The sequence below is a fragment of the Phocoena phocoena genome, chromosome 7 (assembly GCF_963924675.1).
Source record: "Phocoena phocoena chromosome 7, mPhoPho1.1, whole genome shotgun sequence".
NCBI classification, from domain to species: domain Eukaryota; kingdom Metazoa; phylum Chordata; class Mammalia; order Artiodactyla; family Phocoenidae; genus Phocoena; species Phocoena phocoena.
In genome coordinates, this window is record NC_089225.1 from 96,737,445 (window position 1) to 96,754,272 (window position 16,828).

General features: G+C 53.5%; 2 protein-coding genes across 2 annotated transcripts; one reads left to right on the plus strand and one right to left on the minus strand.

Annotated features, from left to right (window-relative positions):
• Positions 1 to 20: 20 nt before the first annotated feature.
• ATG9A (autophagy related 9A) lies at positions 21 to 8,291 on the minus strand. Its single transcript, XM_065880292.1, has 14 exons — positions 8,189 to 8,291; positions 8,024 to 8,067; positions 7,112 to 7,176; positions 6,160 to 6,321; positions 5,827 to 5,968; positions 4,839 to 5,587; positions 4,605 to 4,758; positions 4,320 to 4,499; positions 3,664 to 3,912; positions 3,284 to 3,462; positions 3,065 to 3,182; positions 2,051 to 2,273; positions 1,708 to 1,853; positions 21 to 119 (listed from the first exon to the last, which is right to left on the minus strand). The coding sequence occupies exons 1-14, from the start codon at positions 8,289 to 8,291 to the stop codon at positions 21 to 23; spliced, it is 2,613 nt and encodes an 870-aa protein (XP_065736364.1).
• A 2,245-nt stretch (positions 8,292 to 10,536) lies between these two features.
• On the plus strand, positions 10,537 to 16,692 carry ANKZF1 (ankyrin repeat and zinc finger peptidyl tRNA hydrolase 1). The gene is given in 15 exon segments (XM_065880785.1): positions 10,537 to 10,684; positions 11,588 to 11,700; positions 11,923 to 12,025; positions 12,149 to 12,346; positions 12,955 to 13,066; positions 13,160 to 13,307; positions 13,912 to 14,140; positions 14,333 to 14,410; positions 14,413 to 14,475; positions 15,167 to 15,463; positions 15,466 to 15,597; positions 15,703 to 15,851; positions 15,983 to 16,126; positions 16,256 to 16,341; positions 16,569 to 16,692. Coding segments are annotated over 15 exon segments (2,124 nt in total).
• Positions 16,693 to 16,828: the final 136 nt, after the last annotated feature.

Genomic DNA, 16,828 nt, shown 5'->3' on the forward strand with positions numbered 1-16,828 from the left:
ACCAGTGCCGCTCCCAGCTCCTACCCAGGGCCCCATTGGCCGAGTGTCTCCGAAGGGGCGGGGGAATGGTGCACGCTGGGGAAGGCAAAATAGAACAGCGGAGTCGGCATGGTCACGTGCTCAGGGCGGGAAATCTGACCGCACGTCCTGCCGGAGTCCTTGACCTCCACGGAACCAGGGATCGGAAGCTGCCCTCTGCTCGCCCAGTAGGTCGGTATATCCAAGCGATCGCATTGGCCAGCTTTCCCACAGAGCCGACCCGGTCCCCAGCCACCTGGGTGGTTCACACACACCCCACACCCCGCTTGCCCCCAGAACCTTGGCCACTCGAGACAACAAGCCGCGACCTGGTCAAAATCCCTTCTTTATTAAGGGTTGTCAAGCTGTACACGGTCCCCACCCCACTCCGCTGTAAGTTCGGGCAGCGTAGTTCACCGCTCACCCGCAGCGGACCCGCAGCTGGGTGAGGGGTGGGGCGAAGGGAAGGAGCCGGTCCCAGCATGCAATGCGGCAGCCCAAAGCGAAGCCGTCCTGTCGCCCCTCCATCCCCCTCAAGGGACAGTGGGATGCAGGCCAGAGCTCTCTTGCTGATAGGCAGCCAGTCGAGGGCACACTTCCAGCCCTGTCCATCCCATGTGTAGGTGGTGGGGCGGGGTACAATAAGCAGCAATAGGGGCCAGGAAGGCCTCAGTCTCCCGGGGGACCCATCTTAAAAGTTGGAGAGGGCAGCAAAGAATTTCCATCCTGCTCCTGCAATTTAGAAACTTCCTTCTTAGTGTCAAAAGATAGCATGAGGGGAGCTAGGAGCTAAAGCCTCCACACCAAGACAAAGCAAAAGCTGAACAGAAGGGGAACAAGCGAACAGAACAGGAGCAAGTGGCACACATGCCAGTGATGTGCAGGAAGCAGGGGAGCAGTGAGCAGGCTGCAGCACTGGGAGAGAACTGGGGGTGAGGTAAGGGCCACAGCCTGAGCTGCTCATCTGTTCAGGGTGCGGGGAGGGCGGCTGCAGAGGTTGAGGGTCCAGGCCCACCTCCCTACTCCACAGTTGGCACAGGTTCTCCCTGCTTGGCAGCTTCTGTGGTGGGCAGTCCTCTGGAGACTTGCAGGGTTGGGTGCAAAGGTGGCAGTACTGGGGCTGGGCTGGGGACCAGTTTCTAGCACCACACTCTGAGCCAAGGGGTGTCCTGGGGATGAGGCTAGAGTCCTGTGTGCCCTGGTTCCTAGGCCCCCAATCTCTCTCCTGGGGCTGTGGCGAGCCCAGCATTGGCACCTTCCTTGGCCAGGCACAGACACACAAACACCACACGCGTGGAGCCAGGCAACACTCAGAGGAGCCCTCCATGGCAGGCGGATAGGATGGCAGGGCAACGGTGGCCTCCATCCTGGGGCGTAGGGACCCTCCTCAGCCTCGTCTATACCTGTGGAGAGAAAAGGGTTGGTAATGGAGATAGTCTTCAGCTATCTGCTTACACAACAGAAGCCTGGAGATAAAGGAAACGGAAAACTTGATTCTTGAGGAGGTAAGCAAAGGAAAAATCAAGTCCTGGATTTCACAGCAGGTGAGGGAAGAAAAGGAAGTGTACTTTGGTGGGAAAGTTGCAGTATCTCTGCCTGAGAGGCCCACCTCCCTTCACATGAGAAGCTTTGACCTCAGCCTGCAAGTTACTGCTTCTGGCAGTTGTTTTGGGGTCTTGAAGCCCTTACCTTGTGCACCTGAGGGGGAAGCTCATCCTCTGAGCCCTCTTCAGGCACGGGCTCTGGGTGCCTTGATGCTGACTGCCCATCTTCAGCCCATCCTCCAAGGGGCAGCCGAGAGAAGTGAGAGGGAGCCCGGGGCACTGTTCCAGGATCTAAAGATACAAGTAAATACTCTTAGAATGAACACAAACAGGAACGAGGAGAAGGGTTCTGGGGCTTTTGGGGGTAGGTGGAAGTGCGGGGGAGGGATTAGTCTCCTTGGGTCTGGTCCCTCTGACTTCTTTCGTCCCCTAGAGGCCCCAGAAGGACCACCCTTCCCTGAAGACTCTGTGTCCTTCCCAGTGGATACCTGTGATGCCTCCGTAGCGCCTCTGGAAGCCCCCATGCAGAGCAGTAGTCTCAGGAGCTCCAGGCCGGGATGCAGCACAGGGATAGCTGGCGGAGCGGGGGATAGGCTGGGGGCCCCGGGCACCCTCTCCCCCCTCTTCGGGGGCACTCTCCCCACTCTCATCACTCTCCCGGCGGTGCCACACATGCCGCTCAGGTTCAGCCTGGGCCTGCTGCTTGTGGAGCTGAGAAGTGGGGGATTCATTAGTTGGGGACAGAAGAATATCTGTCTGAAATAGCTACCCTCCACCATGGTATCGGCCAGTTCCCATTTATACTGCCTCACCTAGAATCACTGACCCAGAGTATCTGATGTGTTAATAATGTGTAACATACACATGATATCTTACAGGTTAAATTCTCAGCAGATCCTGGGAACAAGCCTGTGCATAAATTGTAATAGCTCTCATTTTCCCCAGTCATTTGATTCTGGAACAAATTGGTTGTGAATCTAAGTGCCAGGAACTCTTTTAGGTGCTAGGGATACAGCAGTGAACAAAATAGACAAAAATTCCAACTCCTGTGGGGCTTATATACTTCGGGGAAGTGGGGAAGGATAGATAATAAACAAATAAATAAGGGAAAAATACAATGTCCCATGGTGCTAAATGCTATGGAGAGAAAAACAGAACAGGAAGGTTCAGGAGGGTAGGCAAGGGAGGCTTTTACTCAGGGTGGCCAGAGGTAGTCTCATGGGGAAAGAAGGAGCATACTTGAATGAGAAGGAGGGAGCCCTGTGGATATCTCAGGGAAGTAGGTTCTTGGCAGGGGAAACCACAAGTGCGGAAAAGGCCTGGGTAAAAGTAAGCTAGGCTAAAAAGGATAGGAAGAGGATGTATGTGGGAATGGAGATTGCAGAGCAGGTAAATGGCAGAGAAGAGATTTGAACCCAGGTCTTCCTTCACATCTAAAACCCTCTATTCTGTTTTCAGCTGCCACCTTGGTTCTACGACCCTGCCCCTTCCAGCCCACTCACCTGGTGCATATAGAGGGCATGCAGGCTCATCTCGGTGGATGCATATTCCGACAGCACCAGGCTCTGCAGCTGTCCTTCCCACACACTGCTCCCGGAGCTGGCTGTCCTGGCATCCACCCTGCCCCCCAGCACAGACAGCAGTCATCAACATTTCTGAGACCCACACAAATTGCTGGGGGCTACTGCCATGCCCTCCTCTCATGGCCCACCTCTACTCACCCAGAGCCTGTCATGGTGCTGGGAGCCCGGCCTGTGGGAGCCTGACCAGGCTGCAGAGGGGAGAAGGAGCGCAGGGCAGAGGCGACCTCAGCCCTGTGCCTGGAGCCCTGCAGGTCTCTGGGCAGTGGGGGGCCCCGGCAGGATGAGCCGGCTACCACATTTGCAATAAGGCTCAGTGGCTATGAAAGAAAAGGGTGGGTAGAATTCTCAGGGCATAGGGAGGCCTCTGAGTCCCCCAGTATTCTGCACATTAGGTCCCAGTGGCACAGACTGGACAGAAGGAAACTGACCCGGTAGGCCCTTCCGCCCCATGCGCACGTCCCACGTCCCAGCTCCTGGAGTCCACTCTTCCTGTCATCTCCCAGTCCCTAGGAACGCACCTCAGACTCAGATTGTAAGGATTGGATGGACGTAAAGAGCGCATTTTCCGGGAGCAGACCCCCTTGGGCAAGGCCTGCAGCTGCTCCGTCCCGCTGAACTTGCTCCTTGAGGAAACCGAGGAAGGCCGTGCTCTCACGTGGTGGCTGCCAGCCAGGGTTGGTGATGGCAAAGTGCATGAGTGACAACTCTGTCTTTCCATCCTCGGCTTGCTGGTACACTGAGGCCTCCGTCTGCCCACCGGACAGCCACTGTACAAGGGAGGCTGCAGTGAGCAGGACTGTCCCCTTACAGGAACCCTTTTTGTACCTTTCCTGCCAGTGGGGAGGCCTTGCCCCTGGAGGGCAGAGACCACAATGCACTGCTGTATCTTGTCCAGGGGCCCAGGTGCCCACCCCACGAGTGGCCACATGCCAGGCTAGCTGCTTGGTTTGTGCCTTCCAGGGAGCTTGGCCAAGGGTGCAAGTTTAAGGTTATAATCGAGCCCAGGCTCCTGTTTACAAAGCAGTGTGTGCCCTGCTACAGGGTTGCCCCAAGGCAGGGCTGCCTTTTTGTGATTTGTTGGCTCAGAAGGGTGCCTTTTTGCAGTTTGCCCAAAGACACTGTATATGCCAGCATCACCTCTGGCCAACTGCCCCCCTCCCTCCTTTCCTAATACCTGGGGGTGCCCATGCTGGCGAACATCCATCTGAGCGAAGGAGCAGGTATCTCCAACACCAACGACCTCCACGGTGAAATTGCGGAAGAAGTCTATAATCTCCAGGGCCCGTGGGCGCAGGCAGAAGATGAGGATGAGGGGTGTGACAATGGGGCTCAGTAACTCCTCCAAGATGAACACCTAAAAGGGAAGGGATCAGGGTCACAAGAGAGCAGGAGGGAGCCCAGCCCTCGCCACCAGGCTATCAGCCAGTCTCTAGCAGGCCCTAACTCCAACTCCACTCACTGCCTTGTACTGGAAGAGCTGGGCAAACTCGTCCCGGGTCTGCGAGCGGTGGGCATTACCCTGCCAGTGGTCAGGCATGTAGTGGATGTGAGCGAGGATCACGCGGAGCAGCTGCTCAGGGCAGAACACCATGTGCTGGTCCGGAATAAAGGACCTAGTGGGATCAGGGTCATGGTGAGACATAAGCCCCCAGGAATGCTAGTTGAATTGCTCCCACCTGCTCCCCTGGCCCACCTGCACACGGTCACGGTGACCCCCAGGAGCGTGACAGTGGTGAGGACATGTTCCACAGCCAACACATCTTCGTCGTAGATGGTGAGGGCAATAAGCACGGCCAGGATGGAGCCAGCAAAGAAGGCGCAGTTCTTGGCCAGCAGTGTCAGCAGAGGTGACAAGAAGCAATTCATGTACTTGGATGCGGGCTTGTAGCCTCGGTTGAGGCGGGACTGTAGCTCGTGCTCCAGCTCATTGAAGTGGCGGAGGTAGCAGCGGCCGTAGAGTGACCAGCAACGTGCTCCCAAGGCCCCCGGCTCCCGCTTCAGCACCTCGGCGTAACTGAAAAAGGCATAGAGGATCTGCCAGATGAGGATGAGGGGGCACAGCAGGAAGTTGGCGATGCCAATCCACAGGATGCGGTTGCTGAGACGCTGGGCCAGCTCGAGCCGTTGTCCCCCACGTTTGTACTCAGCCTTGAGGCTCCATTCATTGAGAAACAGAGAGCCAGGTCCCCAAAAGAGGATTAGCTCGAAGTTGTACTTGAGGCCCCGAGTGAAGAAGACAACCTCCCCGAGACCGGGTAGGCGGAAGCGCAGAGGCAGGAGGGATTTGTTAACCAGTGCCACCATGTAGTTCTGGAAACGGAGGATGCGGTGGTAGATGTCCAGCTCTGTTAGCTCACGCTTGTGGATGCAGATCTGGTGCTCTTTCTGGGTCTGCACAATCCGGGCCTGTACTTCTTGCCATGTGCAGTATGGAAGCGCAGACTATGGGGTGGGGGAAGAGACGAGGGATGGAAGGTGGGGTTGTTGCCTCAGTCCCTTGCCCTGCATGAGCTGTGAGGCTCAGGGGTCCTCTTAGTGGAGCCTTTAACCGGATGCTCCTTGATCTGCAAAGGACAGCTGAGGCTGCCTGATGCCCAGGAATACAACCGCCCCCCGCCGCTTCCCAAGCTGCAGAAGACGTCCTGGCCTGTGGTTGTAACTGCCCAATTTCCCAGTCTCACCATGGGGATGCGCAGAGCATGCAGGTAGAAGGAGTGGATCTCCCAGTAGCAGCAAATGTTATAGATGAACTTGACGAGCCGGTGAACCCAGAAGACACCAGCAATGACGAGGATGGTGATAAGGGAGCCATTTTCCTGAATCCTGGTGGGGAAAAGAAGGGGAGGAGGAGTGGCCCTTGAGGAGCCTTGGCAGACATGCTGCTGTCCTGAAGGATTTGGAGAGGCTGAGCCTGAGCCTGTGTTCTGGGGAATGTTACTGCCTCACACTCCACTCCATTCCCCACCTGCTAGCTGAACAACAGGCTCTGGTGCCCTCTGAAGTGCCGCACTTACCTGGCGCTACAGACTTGGGCAGGCAAAAAGGCATCTGGCAGAGTAACCTTGACAGGCTCGGTAGGGTGAAGACTGTGGTTCACCATCTTGTTGGCAAATAGGATGTCGTAGTCCACACAGCTGACCAGGAAGGTGGTGAACGCAACCACAAAGAGGAACTGCCTGGGGAGTTGGGAAGAGAGGGCGCAGTCCGAGAGATACCAGTGAAATAACATGGGAAAAATGAAGAGTCTGGAAGCCCCAGACCAAAATTAGGGAGCAGCCTCTGGGGAAATGGGCTGGAGAACTCCGTGTGGGCTCTCTCTACTGCTTGGCCCCAGGGGACCCAAGCCAGCTCCTACTTTTTGCTCTTAGCTTCAGGTACCACAGAATCAGCCTGCTTTTCCACCTCATAGTAATCTCTGCCACCACTCGCTGGACTCCTTCAAAGGTCTTAAATTGTGGTCTGTGGTCCCCAGTACCTGATTTCCTTTTGAGATGGTAGTTAGAAGCCCTTTGCGGATTTGAACTCTTTTCTTATGGAGGGAAGGTTTCCCAACCCCTTGACATTTGGCAAAGCCATATGGCTCCTTCCTCCTAGCAGGCTCTCTACTCAGCAGCAGGCCTAAGGTGCAACCAAGGCAGAACAGAGACATTTTTCTCAAGTGAGTGGCTGGCATCTCTGATACCTCCTGCCTGAACCATGCGCATTCCACTGGAGCTCTGATGAAATGATCAAGTCTGACTTCTCTTTGTGGAAGAGACAGGACTTGGAAAGCTTTCCTTATAAGCGAGATTAAAAAAGATAAGGCTGTAAAACGGTGTCACACCCAGTCCTTCAACTATAAATGTTTGCAGAGTTTTGAGCCTAGGACTGACTTGCATTGGCGGTTTGGGCCAGGCGTTGAGCTCAAAGAGAGGAAACACTGAAATGTATTCCTTCACCACATCGTCCATTCCTTCTTATACTTACATGAGCTCAAAGATCTCCCCGATGAGCATACAAGTGAAGCCATTCTTCTGGTGTAGATTATAAACGTGTAATTGTTAAGAAAAAGTGGTCTGTATAGACAGCAATTAAGAGCACAGGGACTTCCCTGGTGGTGCAGTGGTTAAGAATCTGCCTGCCAATGCAGGGGACATGAGTTCGATCCCTGGTCCGGGAAGATCCCACATGGAACAAAGCCCGTGCGCCACAGCTACTGAGCCTGTGCTCTAGAGCCCATGAGCCACAACTACTGAAGCCCACGCTCCTAGAGCCCGTGCTCCGCAACAAGAGAAGCCACCACGATGAGAAGTACGTGCACCGCAACAAAGAGTAGCCCCTGGTTGCCACAAGTAGAGAAAGCCCGTGCAGAAATGAAGACCCAACACGGCATAAAAAAAATTTAAAAATTAAAAAAAAAAAAAAGTACAGACTTTGGTGTCACGTACCTGAGCTGAAGTCCTGGCTCTATGACTTTCAAGCTGTGTGACTTTGGCCAAGTTACTTAACCTCTCTAAGCTTTTGTCTGTAGTGGTGTGTTGGGAATAATAGCACCTGCCTCATAGGATTATTAGGTCTGAGATAGTGCATATAAAGTATTTAACACAGAACTGACACAGAATAAGTCAAATGACATTAATTATTATGGTTATTAGCATACCATCAAAAAGAATCACACTCAGAGAGATTCCTTATAAACTAACACTACAAAATGCAAGGCACGTAGCTCTTGATAAATGTGAGGTATCATTGTTTATAATGATCATTATTTCTCTAGCCTCTTTCAGGCTCAAGGTGTCTGAAAAGGATTAGAACCATACCCACACCGACTTCTCATCAGGGGCCTGGCTTAGAGAGGGGCTATAGGTCCCAGAGCTCCAACACAGACACAAAGGATATTCGAGAGAAGAAGAGATCAAGGTTTTCGATGTGGTGCCAAGGTGCTGTGGGTACAGGAGCAGAGACGTCAGAGCCCTGAAGAAGTGGAAGCCCCTGCTCCCTCAGTGTTCCTCCACCAATTCTCCCCCCAAGCCCCAGCTCTGGCTGTCATGTCCAGGAACTCACACTTGCTCCCCTCAGGGACATGCACCAACAGGTCCTCCTCCCCGGGGGGTGAATCGCTGTAGGAGGCCTCTAGGCGCTGGTATTCAGTGTCAAACTGCGCCATCACCACCGCCCCCTGTCCACCTTGTCCACCTGTGGGTAATGAGGAAGGAGAGACCCAAGTTCAGACCCCTGGTGCTGTTCGTCTTCTCCCCTGCCTACCAGACCAGAAATGAGTGAGAAGGAATCCTGGGCTTGGTCTCCACTACCAGTCTTCTTGGATCAAAGGCAGAGAAAGAGCAGTAACCCAAGGAGAGCAACAAGCTCAGGGCTTGGGAGGCCCTCACCGACCAATGAGGTCAGTCATTCCCAGAGCCTTTATTGAATGTCTACCGAGGCCTTGCTGGCCTGAAGGCAGATTCTGGCCCTGTGGGGGGTCTGCTTCATCTTCTATTCACTGGAGAGAAGGGGTCCTCCCCCTCCCCTCCTAGAGAAACCGTGGTCTCCCAAGAGACTAGCAGTTTAGAAGCACTTTGTAAACAGAGATTTGAGATAAGCACATGGCCCTACCAGCTCCATGGGCAGTGTCTGCTCCACTCCAGCCCTCGATGCCCTGGCTCTGCAGCTGCTGGAGGAGAAGGTGTCAGGCCCCAGAGAGTGGGGAGTGGGAACAGAAATAAACCCAACCCCACCACCCCCCGACGCCCCACACTCAGGGGCGGCCAAGCAAGGGGCAGGGAGGCTGCAGTGGGAAAGAGGCACCTTTCCAGCCTAGGGCTATGCGTACTTCCTCTGGTTGTATTATACACGGCCACTCATTCAACTCTAGGGTCCCAAGAAGTGTCTAAGTGAACCTGTGGAGACTGAGTCTGTACAGGGCTGGACTGTTTCTCCATTGCCCCACTTCAGCCTCAGAAATTAGATGGACCGTTCAGGGTCCACAAAGCCCCAAACCCAAAAGCCAAGAAGAGAGTCTTTTCTAAAGAGGACCTTTCTGGTCAACTCCTTCCCTTGCTTCCCTAGCCCCAAAGGCCCAGCAGGCAGGCAGAGTTCCTGGATGGGATATACTGATTGGGTCAGTGTAGACCTAGATTCTGGGTGAACTGCCTTGGTCCTGGAGCCAGGCATGATCTAGGTGGCACTCAACCAGTCAGTGCAGACCCCGTGGCTGTGGAGCCCTGCCCAGCCAGGCCCCGGTGGGATTCCCTGGGTTAGTGAGAACCCTGGGTCCTAAGGTGACCAAGCCCTCAGGGAACTCACCACTCACTGGGTCAGTGTAGACCCAGGGCCCATAGAGCCCCTGCCAGCCGGGCCTGGGTTCAGGGGTTCCTGCGAACGTTGGAGGAATCAATCCAGTCCGACAGCCGATACCCGCAGGTGGGCTGGGTTGCCTCCCTACACCCAGCAGCCACGACCCGAGGGCAGCACGCCCCCAGATCGTCCGGCCCCCGGCCAAAGGCTCGGCTCCCAACAGCGGACAGCACTGCGCGCGGCCCCGTCGCTCGCGCGCGCCCCCCTCCGCGCGCCCCCGCTATCAAAACATTCCGGCTGCGCGCCCCCGCCCCGCCCGCGGCGCCCCTTCCCCCGTTACTTGCCGCGAGCTCACTTAGGGCTCCGAGGGCACCCCTGGCCAGGCCCGACCCGGACCGTGAGATTTCGGTATCCGGTCTCGCGTTTCACCTCAGGGACGGTGACCCGGGTGATTCCAGGGGCTCCGTCGGCTCCACTGGGCTCTGCCCGACCCGGAGCGGTAGGCCCGGCGTCTGCCATTCACTGTCACCCGCAGTTAGCCTGACCAATGAACATGATAGGTGGAGACACGACGGCCAATCTCGGCGTCTGGGGCGGGACTAAAGGCTAGAGGCGGGTCTTGGAAGTCAGGGGACCAATTGTGCGCTCTACGTGGGGAGGGGTTCAGGTGCGGGCGACGCCTTTTGTCCTCTTTGCTGCGCCGTAGTGACGAGATTGTTGTGCTTTTGCAGAAATCCGTGCTTCGAACCGTAGACGGCCGTGTCACTCGGCTCCCCGGGGCCTTTGGGGCAGCTTCTGAGGGCGGGGACGAGTTCACGCGGTTTAGTCACTGCTGGAGGTCGTCGCACGGGTAATGAGGAGCGGTTGGTTAATGAACCTCAGTGATTTTAATTCTGTTGGACTAGATTTGGTTGCTGAATGCGCCCCCATTTCACTCTTGTGTGGTCCGAGACTGGGTGGTGTGAGAAAGCGGGCTGGGGCCACGTATTAACCCCTGTCACCAGGGCGAGGGCCGTGGTGCCTTGCGGAGTGGGGGAGACCAAGTCATGCTGGCGGGAGACGCGGCATAGGATCTTGCTTTGGGGAGTTCTGTTTCTTAACCGCCTTTCTGCTCAGACATGTCGCCGGCTCCAGCTGCAGCCCAGGCTTCTGTGTCGGTCTCCCTGTTTGACCCCAAGGCGGATACTCCGGTCCTTCAGGGCCTGCGCCTGGTGAGCCACGCTCCCGGGGAGGCTCTGGCCCAGGCTCTGCAGGTTTCCTGTCCAGGTATCTGGGAAGGTTTGGGGTGGACCCGTGAGGGACGTGACAGGGCTTTTTAAAGGGAGCTTATTGCTCCTTCAGGGAACACATTTTTTTTATTGGTGTTTCCCAGCTTAGGAGCCCTTGTTGACATCTCCTTCTACTGGATAAAATGTATCAAACCCCAATTGCAGAGTGTTTGGTTTTTACTTTTCCTTTTAAGCTGAGGTTTGTGTATATGTTTCTTAACTGTTATGAATTTAAGGCAACATTTGTACGTGTACAATTAAAATCTATATTTTGGTCAAAAAAAAAAAGAATTCTCTCGATCTCTGGATTTCCAGAACAGGCTCCTGAATTGTCTCCAAATAAGTCTCTTGCCATTGTTTATGCCTCATCATGTTACCACCACTGCCTGCAAAAACACTTCAAAATTCCTTGACATAGTCCAAATTTAACTATTCCAATCAAGTCATTCCTTCTTGCTGAATATAAAACAACTTACTCTTGGTTTCATACAGCTTTAGTTTGGCTGTTTCTCTTGTACCTTTTTAAAGAACAAACTGCACACTGTAATTGGAAATATAAGCTAAAAAAGTGGCATTTGGGAAGTGATTTTTGCACAGTTAAAAAGAATTTTAACTTTACCAGAAATCATTTTCTAGGATTTCTCTAAAAAATCCCTTTGGTTAATTTACAATGTTTGATTTATATTCATTTTACGTACATCTTTTCAGAAGCATATTTATTGTATAAGGTGATTGTTGTGCTATTCGCTTCATTATTACTAGATTGTAAATTCCTTGAAGGCAAGGACATGCCATCTCTTTTTGTATCCTCCTCTGCTTTGTATATCAGACTCTGAATGTAATCCTAGATACTGTGGATTTGGGCTCCTTTTCTACCTCTGTTTACCCTCCCCTTATTTAGGTTCAGGGGAGAGAATAAGCCCAGAAAGAAAACCACTCCAGGGCCCTCTGGATATTTCAGAGAAGTTGTTTCGTTCAACCTGTGACCAGACCTTCCCGAACCACCAGGAACAGGTAAAAGACCAGGTACAGAGCTAAATGGTGGAAGCAAAGGTGTAATGGTAGGTGGGGAGAGGTAGACATTTTGTCTTTAATGAATAAAGTTCCATGTTTTAACTAAGAAAGTTAGTGTTACCTGGTCATACTTTCTGGAGTTTTGTTAGAGGTCTTGGATACCATAAAAGGCCAGGCTGGGCCATGCTTCCACACTGTGCTTCCTTCTTTGCCTCCTGCTAGAGGGAACATTATGAACTTGATTGGCATCGGTTTAACCTAAAGCAGCATCTCAAGGACAAGCCTCTCCGGTCTGCCCTGGACTTTGAAAAGCAGAGCTCTACAGGTGATGACTGTTGGGAGACCTGTGTGGGGATAGGTCATGGGGATGGAGAAAGACCCTAGTTTAGGAGCTTGAGGAAAGGTCAAAGATGGGGCACCAAACTTGCGTATCTCATGTTGTTCTCAGGAGATCTTTCCAGCATCTCAGGATCAGAAGACTCGGACTCAGCCAGTGAGGAGGACTTGCAGATACTGGATGAGGAGAGGGCTGAGTTTGAGAAGCCTGACCGATCCCGAGGCTTCCACCCCCATCGGGTTCTTTTCCAGAATGCCCAGGGCCAGTTTCTTGATGCCTATTGCTGTGTCCTAGGCCCTCGCCAGGCAAGTGCCAGCACAGGTTGTGTGGTCAACTCCAGCCTCCTGTACACTCAGCCTAGACTTTCCCTCAGCACAGTCCGTGTCTCACTTCCTTCCTTCCTTCCTGTTGCGGGTGGGTATCACACTTGACAGCACAGTCTTGGATTGAACTGGCTTGAATCTTAGAAGGGTCAAGTGTAATGGAATTAAGTTTGGAAATAGACCAATCTAGGTTTGAATTATGGTTCTACCACTTGACCTTGACTACCTCCACAAGGCTCAAATTTTCTTTTTTTTCCTTTTTTTTTTTTTGCGGTACACGGGCCTCTCACTGTTGTGGCCTCTCCCGTTGCGGAGCACAGGCTCCGGACGCGCAGGCTCAGCGGCCGTGGCTCACAGGCTCAGCCGCTCCGCGGCACGTGGGATCCTCCCGGATCGGGGCACAAACCTGTATCCCCCGCATTGGCAGGCGAACTCTCAACCACCAGGGAAGCCCTCAAATTTTCTTATTTGTAAAATGGGGACAAATAAGTTGTATTAAAAGAGATGATGCATGTGAAGCACTTAGCATTGGCACTTATTTCTTGCTGTCAGTAAGTGCCACAGATATGTTCGTGCTGCTCCTCTGTCATCCAGGTGCCCCAGAAGCAGCAGAAGTGCTGCTACAAAACCTGAAAAGCGGAGGTCCCAGGGACTGCATGGTGCTCATGGCTGCTGCTGGGCACTTTGCTGGTGCTGTTTTCCAAGGGTGAGAGGGTGCTGTATGGGGTAAGGATGGAATGGATCCTGGTAGCCTGGGAGTACCAGCTGGTTTCCAGTACCGAGTCTGTGCTGTCTACAGACAAGAAGCACTGACACACAAAACCTTTCACTGCTACACACTGCGGGCCAAGTGGGGCACAGCCCAGGGGCTTTGGGATGCCCGGGGTGCGGCTTCCCGCTCTGCTGGAGCCAACCTGAGGCGCTACAGTGAAGACATGCTATATAAGGTGAGTTAAGTGTCCAGATCTGGTGCTCCTCTAATCCACACTTTTTCCCTCTCAACTGATTAAATGTTACAGTAGGGAGGCTGGCTCCTGTATCCCCCGTCTTGGTTATTTTTGGGTAGATGAAGGTAGAATGGGGTGAATGCCCAGGATTCTTAGTCCTGTCATTCTCCCTCCATTATCTTCTTTCTTTCTTTCTTTTTGGCTGCATTGGGTCTTCATTGCTGCGCATGGGCTTTCTCTAGTTGCGGGGACTACTCTTCATTGCGGTACGCGGGCTTCTCATTGCAGTGCCTTCTCGTTTCAGAACATGGGCTCTAGGCATATGGGCTTCAGTAGTTGTGGCACGAGGGCTCTAGAGTGCAGCCTCAGTAGTTGTGGTGCACGGGCTTAGTTGCTCCGCGGCATGTGGGATCTTCCCAGACCAGAGCTCGAACCCGTGTCCCCTGCATTGGCAAGCGGATTCTTAACCACTGTGCCACCAGGGAAGCCCCCTCCATTATCTTCTGCCTCCCACTCCCTACACATGATCTGTGGGTCATGTTTTGGTTGGAGATTTAAAAGTAGCAAGTGAAGAGATGCAGGGCTGAGTTACTTTCTTTTCTAGGATGTTTGTGACCTGCTGGCAGGGCCAGACTAGGCTAAGGTGCTGGAGAAGGCTGGGACGATACTGATGCGTGCACCCCGCTCTGGCCGGTCCTTGTTCTTTGGGGGCCGTGAGGCTCCCCTGCAACGTGGGGATCCCCGACTTTGGGATATCCCCCTCGCTACCCGCAGACCCACCTTCCAAGAGCTACAGCGTGTGCTCCATAAGCTGACCACCTTGCATGTCCACGGTGACCCTTCTGTCCAGATCCCCAGACTCCCTAGACCTTCCCGTACCTCCCAGCCCAAGCCTCGGCTTCTCATTTGTGCACCCAGATGATTTTCTAGCCCTCGTACTGCAGTCCGATGGCATCTTCATTGAGAGAAACCTGGGCTGGCTTCTCCTCAGCTAAATTTGAGAACCATCTTTTGTTTTATGGCAGGAGAAGACCCCCGGGAGACAGTCAGGTTGGATTTACCTCAGACAAACTGGAAGACAATGAGAGGAAGGAAGGCCATTGAGGAAGAAAGGTCCGCAGTGATGAAAATGAGGCACTCGGGCGGAATGAGGAAGCTCCCAAACAGGGTTTGAGCACCATCTGGCAATTGTCAAATCTCTCTCGGGGTCTGTCCTAGAACTGCAGTGGCAAATCCCCTACTGTCATAACTTATTCACTTCCCTATTTATAGGTAAACCCTTACATACTACACACACACACACACACACACACACACACACACACAGGTCTGTGGGGTATGTGGTAGCAATTACACGTTTTGTGACTTTTCCAAATCTATCATCTCTTTTGTTCACTGACGTTATCTCTAGTACTTTGAAAAGTCTTAGCATGAAGTTGATGCTTGAATGTGTGTTGCGTGGATCTTACATAATTTACCTGTCTTCTTGGATGCTCTGGTTTTGGGCTAAGGGCTGCTTGCCTCGCTGCAGACTGTTGGCCTGCATGGCTGTCACTGCTCGTGCTTTCCTCTGTTGTGCACCACCCTAAGGCTGTCATGGGAATGTTCAGGGACTCTTGTCCCTGCATAGCTTCTTCTGGGCCTGTGCTTGTCTGGGCTGCGAGCCTCATCTCTGCATGTGATACTAATGGCTTCAGCTCCTGATGGGCTACTTTATCTTGGGTGACAAAATACAAACACTTTTATTTCAAGTGATCTGGATTTTCTCTGTGTACATTCTTATGCATCTGGGGCAGCCCACAACCTTCTACCCTCTGCTTATTCCTGAGATGGATCTAACATAGCAAATTTTTCTCTAGGTTCAGAGTCAGAGGGAGAGGATGGCTCCCAGGTAGAGTTGGAGCTAGTAGAGGTGACACTGGGGACGCTGGATCTTCGTGAATTTGAGGTATTGCCCAAGCAGAGGAGGAGAAAAAGGAATAAGAGGGAGAGAAACCAAGACCTGGAGGCTGGGGCGCAAATGACTCTTTCCCAGCAACCTCAAGAAGATGAGGCCTTTTCAGAGTCAGCCCCTTTGGGGCCTTCCCCAGATGAGGCCAAGTCCCCTGGTCAGCCAGAGCGCTGGGATGTGCTCTTGGCTGCTTGCCGAGCTGGAGATGGGGGGTGCTGAAGCTCCGGCTAGCTGCCAGCCCCCTAGACCCTGGAGTTCTGTCTCTGCTCAGTGCCCCCTTGGGCTCTGGTGGCTTCACCCTCCTGCACGCAGCCGCCACAGCTGGGAGAGGCTCAGTAGGTAAGGGCCCTCGTGCCGGCCCCTCCTGACGATGATCTTGGCACCAGCTACTTGGCAGTGTTTCCCCTGGTCTGCTTGGGTGATGTTGGGAGGAGCCGGAGGCAGGTGATGTTGAACTCATTTTTTGGGTTTTCGCACCTAGGGACTACCGGACCCGGCCACCGTACACGGTTGCAGCTGACAAATCAACATGTGATGAGTTCCAGAGCTTCATGGAGAAGAATCCAGATGCTTATGATTACAGCAAAGCTCAGGTCAGCTGGAAGAGGAAGCAGCAGAGTGGGAAAGCATCAGAGATTCTGGCTAGATCTTTTCTATTTTCTTACAGTTTTACCAAGGATAGTTTGTATAGGTCTTACCTTATACCTTCTCAGAAATTCTCCAGGTGCCAGGGCCACTGACAGCGGAAATGGAGGCGCGGCAGGCCATTTGGAAAAGGGAGCGGAAGGCAGCCCGGCGGCACCGGCAGGAGCAGTAGTGGGAGCAAGAAGAGCAGCGGAGATTTGCCGCCCTCGGCGACTGAGAGAAGGCGAGGCTGGAGGTTCTTTCTTCCCCAGCAACACTTCCTTAGAGGTCTGATCCAGTGTGCAGTGTCACTTCTTGGGTACCCTCTCCACCACTGGGGCCTTGTCCTTAACACAACTTCTCTTCCCCTCAGGGAGCTCTGGCTGCAGAGCGCCGACTGGCTGCCCATTTGGGAGCCCCTACCCCTCAGGTCCCTGACCCTGCCATCATCAGTGTTCGGTACATAGAAGGGGTGGGCGTGAGTGGGTAGGTTGTGATGAGTTAGAGGCCATTCTGGACAAGTAGAATGCGTGCCCGCTCAGTGTTCAGAAAGGCTGTTGAGGGGATTTGAGACGCTCTGGGAACCTTTGGAATAAAAACGGAAGTGGCAGGAGGAGGGACAGGGAAGGCTTGGATTAGAAAGTTTCTGGGACACCTTTCCAGCCATTTTTCTTCCTCTTGTTCAGACGCCACTGGAGCTGTGGGACATCCCTCCAAGGCCTCATATTCCCTTTCACTACTTTGACTTCTTTCCTCTCCGCACGCTGCCTCCAGGATCATCGCTGTCGGGCTGGAAAGCCCTTTTCCTGATCTCTTACAGCTCCACCTGGGGCCAACTCTAGGCTCTGAGAGGGCACATACACATTGGCCCCCTCTGGTTTCTTCTTCCCCACGAAACCAGAGAGTATTTGGAAGATTGGGGTGAGGGACGTTCAGGAACCAGGGC